The sequence below is a fragment of the Symphodus melops genome (genome assembly GCF_947650265.1).
Source record: "Symphodus melops genome assembly, chromosome: 14".
NCBI classification, from domain to species: Eukaryota; Metazoa; Chordata; class Actinopteri; order Labriformes; family Labridae; genus Symphodus; species Symphodus melops.
This window is the reverse complement of record NC_136704.1, coordinates 19,031,434-19,038,434: the sequence shown is the minus strand read 5'-3', so window position 1 is coordinate 19,038,434 and position 7,001 is coordinate 19,031,434. Positions and strand designations below refer to the sequence as shown.

Genomic DNA, 7,001 nt, shown 5'->3' with positions numbered 1-7,001 from the left:
ATCAAAACTGGGGCGCGATTCATGGGATGCAACCATGTCGGATCTCAGTGAGCGCAGGCCGGTCAACACGGACTACGCTGTCTCCCTGCTGGAGCAGCTCAAGTTCTTTTACGAACAGAAATTACTGACTGACATTGTGCTGCTGGTGGAGGACACAGAGTTCCCGTGTCACAAGATGGTCCTAGCCACATGTAGCCCCTATTTCAGGTGAGTTCAAAACTGCTGTTGTCAAATTGTTTGGATGACTCGTTCTTGTATGTTGAGCTCTAAAGATGAGATGTAAAGTTTGAGAAATGGACCCTTCTCAAAAGCTAGTGGCGACCACCACAGTAAACATAAGCCTGTGAACGTGGGACTGTATTTTTTTTCTGTCTTTGGACTGAACCAAAGCTTGTGTGGAAACTCCTGCAGACTGTCTGATTTACTTGGCTATGATATTTTTGCAATTTTTTGTTCTGTCTGCCTGGGGCGGCTTTTAGGGGAGTATGAAAATCTGCAGATAAAAAAAAAAAAAAAAAAGCTTTGGTACTTTTTAATACAGTCTAATACGTGTCTTAAACCACATGGTATCTAAAAGTAATGTCGATGTGATGGGTGGATATCTGTGACTTTGACAATGTTGTAAGGAGGAGACGTTACCTGCTGATCTATCTCGGTTACCCACTGTAAAATAATATCCGTATGAAGTTCGGACAGTGCAGTGATTGCAAAGAGTAGAAAAACATTTTTTGGACGTGATCTTTTTCGATCGTAGCTTAAAACAGCTGCAAAATACAAAATCTGAATTTAGAGAAAAACAATGATCGCTCCCGTTGAAGCCTCTTGCTTTTTTTTTTTTTCAAGTACCCATTGCTACATTTCTTATAATGTCAGAGGAACTGAACTAGTGTGCCAAAGTTCAAGATTTAACAAAATAGGATTTTCACATATCACTGGTGGGTATTTGTTTTAAAAAAAAAAAGCTTGAGGCTGACATGCTTTGTGGTATAGCTCCTCTGAGTCTCTCCTGCTCCTTCACTAAATAATGCACCATACAGGCTTTTGTGTTTAAAGATGCCAATTATTCCCTTCGGACTGATTGTGACGAGGTTTAGGTACGCCGTTGTTAGGAATGTAGGTGCTCAACCTCCTACAGTTACAATAAATAATGCAGCACAACAATAGCTACCCGCTCTATACATGGAGGACAGGAAACACAGGGATGCTGTTTCCTTGAAAGCTGTGGCTCGAGTCGCCTCCTGCGCCGTCTTACATCTACATTACACGGAATAAATGAAGCAACCTCGAACCTGCAGTCGTACAGACGGATCCCTCAAGGCCCTCAGGAGGCCTCATTTGTACGCACAACATTGCATAATGAAGTGTGTGTGCACTGCGGTGAATATGACAGAGCTGCAGCCTCAGCTCTGGGAAGAGTCCATCTGTACATGACAGGAGCTCATGCTGCATTTGAACACCCTCTCTCACCCCTCCCTCCCCTCGCTGGCTGCACACTCACACACGCATTCCAAGAAAAGGTCCCGACAACTTGATGCCGCTCTCACACAAACCTCCCCTCCGTTTCCCACGCACTCGTTATCTGGTGCGAATATGCAAAGCATTTCCCCTGCAGGTTTTCTGGGGCGTCACAGCGCTTCCTCTAAAAGTGCTACTCCTTCCTTCCGTCTCGCTCTCTGTCTGATGCCTCTCCTCACACGCCCCGCTCTTGGGGTGAGAGAGAGAAGCAGCAAGACTCGTGTGGAGGGGAAAGTCTGGTCACGTAAGTCTCGACGAGAGAGATGTGTAGAGCGAGAGGGAAAAGTGGGAGGGGGGGGATTCAAGAGTTTGCATGCAGGGTTGCGTAATACGTCCTGGCAGGTTTAGCCCCTGCTGAGCCACACACACACACACACACACACACACACACACACACACACACACACACACACACACACACACACACACACACACACACACACACACACACACACACACACACACACACACACACACACACACACACACACACACACACACACACACACACACACACACACACACACACACACACACACACACACACACACACACACACACACACACACACACACACAAAACAGGAGGGCAGAGCTGTGCTGCAGAAAAACTGTCACCAACTAGTAGAGCTTTTTTTTTCTTTGAATAAAATCAAAGGACATAACCTGTAACAATGCGTATCTAAATCTCATGATGCGAAAATACCGCCACAGCAGGTCCACGGTACATTATTTTTGCAAAGTAATAATATTGATGACTTGGGGGGGAAAAAAATGCTTCCTCATGTCAGATTTTAAAAGCTGCTGGAGCGTCAACAATTTGAAATCATGTCTCTGTATTTCTCTGAATCTTAGTCCGCTGTACAGTGATGCTGTAAGGATGATGGGGCGCGCGGGATGTTGGTCCTTGTAGTTTCAACTTCTATAATGTTGCTCCACTGCAGCTGAAACAAAACTACACTTAGCCCAGAAGCAGGGTCGGAAATTAACATCCTTAATTACCTTAAAAAAAAAAGAAAAAAAGAAATGCAGAACACGCACTACTTTGTTTTTGCAGCCACTTCGACAAATGTCCAGCTGTAATTCGAGGGCCTGGTATGTTGAAAACAAACATACGAGATGACATAAAACCAAAGTATTGATCTATGACAAAAACATTTAGTCAAATAACTGCAATAAAAATAATAATAAATATTATAATATAATAATTCAAATAATTAGAAGTAAAGAAATTCTCTGCTGCAAAAAGCATGCCTACAGTCAAGTTAACTTTATGATCAATCCAGCTTTGCCAACAAAAAATATTTGTGGTAAAAATCTGACATGGGAATATTTAAAATCACAGCACATTGATTTTTGTAAAAGCAGCAGATGAAATGTATCTCCACGGAGACATCAGTGAATCTTAAGCGCTGTGGGCTCGTGGTTTGTTGGCTTACACGGCGCGTGTCGCCTCTCTCTCTCTCTCTCTCCCTCCTCCTGCAGGGCGATGTTCATGAGCGGCCTCAGCGAGAGCAAGCAGACCCACGTCCACCTGAGGAACGTGGACCCGGCTACCCTGCAGATCATCATCACCTACGCCTACACGGGAAACCTGGCCATCAACGACAGCACGGTGGAGCCGCTCTATGAGACGGCCTGCTTCCTCCAGGTCTGTGTGGAAGAAGTTCATCAGTTCAATACGCAGTCCAGATTATTCCTCTCCTGCTTAGAGTTATTGTTCAACATAATGTGATAAAATAGAGGTATGCTGACCCACCGCCAAAAACAGTCCCCAGCAAATTGATGAAAGGGGGAAAACCAGAAATATCAATCATGTTAAATCCTAATTCTAAAATCTGAGAAGTTAAAAATAAGTTTCTTTGTGTCATGAAAGAAATGTATATTTTGAGGTTTGGAGTGTGGTATGAGATGTTTTGGCCTGACTGTCTCTCGTCTCCTCAGGTCGAGGATGTGTTGCTGCAGTGCAGAGACTATCTGGTGAAGAAGATAAACGCTGAGAACTGCGTCCGCATGCTGAGCATCGGTGACCTGTTCAGCAGTAGCGAGCTCAAGCAGAGCGCCAAGCGGATGGTGGAGCACAAATTCCCGGTGGTGTACAGGCAGGAGGCGTTCCTGCAGCTCTCGCACGAGCTGCTCATCGACGTCCTGAGCAGCGACAACCTCAACGTGGAGAAGGAGGAGACGGTGCGCGAGGCGGCCATGCTCTGGCTGGAGTACAACATGGAGGCTCGCTCGCAGCACCTGTCCTCCGTGCTCAGTCAGATCCGCATCGACGCGCTGTCCGAGGTGACGCAGCGCGCCTGGTTTCAAGGTCTGCCTCCCAACGACAAGTCCGTGGTGGTGCAGGGTCTTTACAAGTCCATGCCCAAGTTCTTCAAACCTCGGTTAGGCATGACCAAAGAAGAGATGCTCATCTTCATGGAGGCTATGTCGGAAACGCAGGGCGAGTTGTTTGTCATGTCCAGCTCTCCGACCACGACTGTGGTCTGTTACAGCCCGCAGGCCGAGAAGGTCTACAAGCTCAGCAACCCCCCCGGGGACCTGCAGAAGGTGGGGACCCTCGTTACGCCGGACAACGACGTCTTTATCGCCGGAGGTCAGATCCCCCTCAAAAACTCGATCACCAACCACGGCAAAAGCGGAAAGTTACAGGCCGTGTTCCGCTCGGTCGATAGCTTCTTCTGGTTTGACGCCCAGCAGAACGCTTGGGTACCCAGAACCCCGATGCTGTGTGCCCGAATCAAGCCCTCGCTGGTCTACTGCGAGGGCTACATCTATGCAATCGGCGGCGATAACGTCGGGGGAGAGCTGAACAAGCGCACGGTGGAGCGTTACGACTGCGAGAAGGACGAGTGGAGCATGATGAGCCCGCTGCCCTTCGCCTGGAACTGGAGCACGTCGGTGGTGGCGCACGACTGCATCTACGTGATGACCCACGACCTGATGTACTGCTACTTCCCCCGCGCCGACACCTGGGTGGAGATGGCCATGCGCAAGACCAGCCGCTGCTTCGCCTCCGCCGCCGCCTTCGGCGACCTCATCTTCTACATCGGCGGCCTCCACGTGGTCAGCAACTCCGGCATCCGCCTCCCCACCAGCACCATCGACGGCTCCTCCGTCACCGTGGAGATTTACGACGTGAACAAGAACGAGTGGCGCCTCGCCGCCAACATCCCCGCCAAGCGTTACTCGGACCCGTGTGTGCGGGCGGTGGTCCTGCTGAACTCGCTCTGTATTTTCATGCGCGAGACCCACATGAACGAGCGCGCAAAGTACGCCATCTACCAGTATGACCTGGAGCTGGACCGCTGGTACCTGCGGCAGCCGGTGTCAGAGCGTGTGCTCTGGGATCTGGGTAAAGACTTTCGCTGCGCGGTGGGGAAGCTGTACCCATCCTGCCTAGAAGAATCCCCGTGGAAACCGCCGACCTACCTCTTCTCGCCAGACGGGGCAGAGGAGTTCGAGGTTGACGGGGAGCTGGTGACCCTCCCTCACGTATAGCTCTCAGCCTCCCCCCCACCCCCCACCCACCTCCCCCACCTCGCAGACTGAAGCCAACGCTGAGGGATGAACATGAAAGGAGGAGGGGGGGGGGGGGGGCGTGGATCAAATCTCTAAAGGGTCTGATGTGTTCTGTGTTAAGGAGGGTCTCTCCGGCTTCACTGCAGATGATGAGCAACGCAAGAAAAAAACCGAGCTTGGAGGGAAAAAGATTGCGCCTCGAAAATACTAGTTACCTAAAAAATTCAGTTTTTGGTTCTTTTTTTTTTTTTTCTTATTTTGTCAATTGTGACACCTGTTAGATATTATTACAAGTCTGTCATACTGTTTCTACAATGTGATAATGTAAATGTCAAACGGACTTTTGTGATGATGATAATGATGAGGGTGATGATGCACTTAACTGGGTAAACCTTCTAGGAATGACAATAGCAACTGTACCAAAATCCTCCCCAACCCCACCCCACCCACCCATCCCAACATGGCTTCCCTCTCCTCCTGCTCCTACCTTCTCTTTTCCTCTTCACTAATGAAGGAAAATGCTGCTAAAAACCTATCATCAGAGTATCAAATGTACCGACAGGAGGCTCTGGAAGAGTTGCATCTTGTATGGTGTTTTTGGGAGGGGGGGGGGGGGTTGTGTAGGGGCATCGGAAGTGTAGCTCCATTTTGCTAAAAATGATTAAAGTATTAAGAATAATCTGGAGAAACCTCTAAAAGTCCATGCTCCATCCTTTTGATATCACTGCTTTGTTAGAGTGTCAGTAAGGTGCTTGTGTTGGGGTGCATGCCAACCTCTTCCCAAAGCAGAAGCTCACAGCTTGAAGCATCCAGCCATCAAAATAATCTGGAGGAAACCAAAGCGGTGTTTTCTAACATCAAATGGACCGGGTTTTTTTTATTATTGTTTTGAACTAATTTTCTGACATTAAAAGGACAAATTTTTTTATCAGAAAAATCAGATTATTTCACCAATCTCCTCCCGTTCAAACATTAAACCTTTCAGAGCTCACACATGTTTGATACTCTAAAGATATATTTTTATCAGATTGTTCCTCTAAGAATTAAAAACTGGATCCATCTTTATTTTCTCTCCAAAGGACCCTGCAGACAAGCGGAAACAGGGGCTGTGGTTTTTTCAGGATGGGTTTGAGGGCTGACGGGGCACCACGACAGATGGAGGGGGGAGAGGGTTTTTAAAAAAAAAAGAAAAAAAAAGAGGGTGACTGCAGGTCCGGTCACCCGTCCACCTCTCCTCCCTCACTCCCTGGTCCTCTACCCTGACTCTCCCACAGCTTACCTTGTCAGTCTGTTTGCTCAGAGGTCTTCCACACAGCCGGCAGTCTACACCTCACTCCATTGTCTCATGATCACGACTCTTACTTTCCACCAGACACACACAGCTCCGCTCTCAGTACAAACACAAGTTATCAGGCTCATGCATTTTTATTTTTATTTTCCAAGCTGCTGAAATATATATATATAAAAATATATATTTTTCATAACTGTGTTAGTGTGGGGAGAATAACCAGGTCTATTTTGTATTAGTGTCTTTTTTAATTTAATATCAGACATTACTGTAGTGTGATTGTGGGTAGATTTCCATTTTCCTATCAGATTTGATTTTTCTCGAGTGAACATTGAGGAATCTTGCTGCTGATTGGTTGCAGGAGAAGAGGGCTGGCCCAAGGCTGTTGTCACGGAAAATCATACCGGCAACGAGAGGGAGGGATGGGGTCTTCCTCCTACCTTAAAAACATGAGCACAGGTGCTTCATGACAAACCTTACTAGCATGTTTGGCTGCATCATATTCCTTTGGCACTGTATTTTGAATGAACGTTAATTTATTAAAAAAAAAACATACCAAAAACGTTCCTGAAACTGACTCCTTGGTCCTCTTTCTTTGTCTAGTTTGTAATGCTGCGTGACTTGAAGAAAAAAAGATGTCTGCAGCCTGAAGGATGAAACGTTTTTTTAAAAAT

At 47.2% G+C, this 7,001-nt stretch overlaps 1 protein-coding gene across 2 annotated transcripts in view; it reads left to right on the top strand.

Moving 5' to 3' along the window:
• kbtbd2 (kelch repeat and BTB (POZ) domain containing 2) overlaps window positions 1-6,900 on the top strand; it is a 10,168-nt gene extending 3,268 nt beyond the window's left edge. For both annotated transcript variants that reach the window (XM_079361912.1, XM_079361911.1), the window contains exons 2-4: window positions 1-207; window positions 3,000-3,165; window positions 3,459-6,900. The exon at window positions 1-207 is cut by the window's left edge and continues 386 nt beyond it. In XM_079361912.1, the coding sequence (XP_079218038.1) occupies window positions 35-207; window positions 3,000-3,165; window positions 3,459-5,018 (1,899 nt within the window). In that variant the 5' untranslated portion in view covers window positions 1-34 and the 3' untranslated portion in view covers window positions 5,019-6,900. The remainder of the gene's footprint in view (window positions 208-2,999; window positions 3,166-3,458) is intronic.
• Window positions 6,901-7,001: the final 101 nt, after the last annotated feature.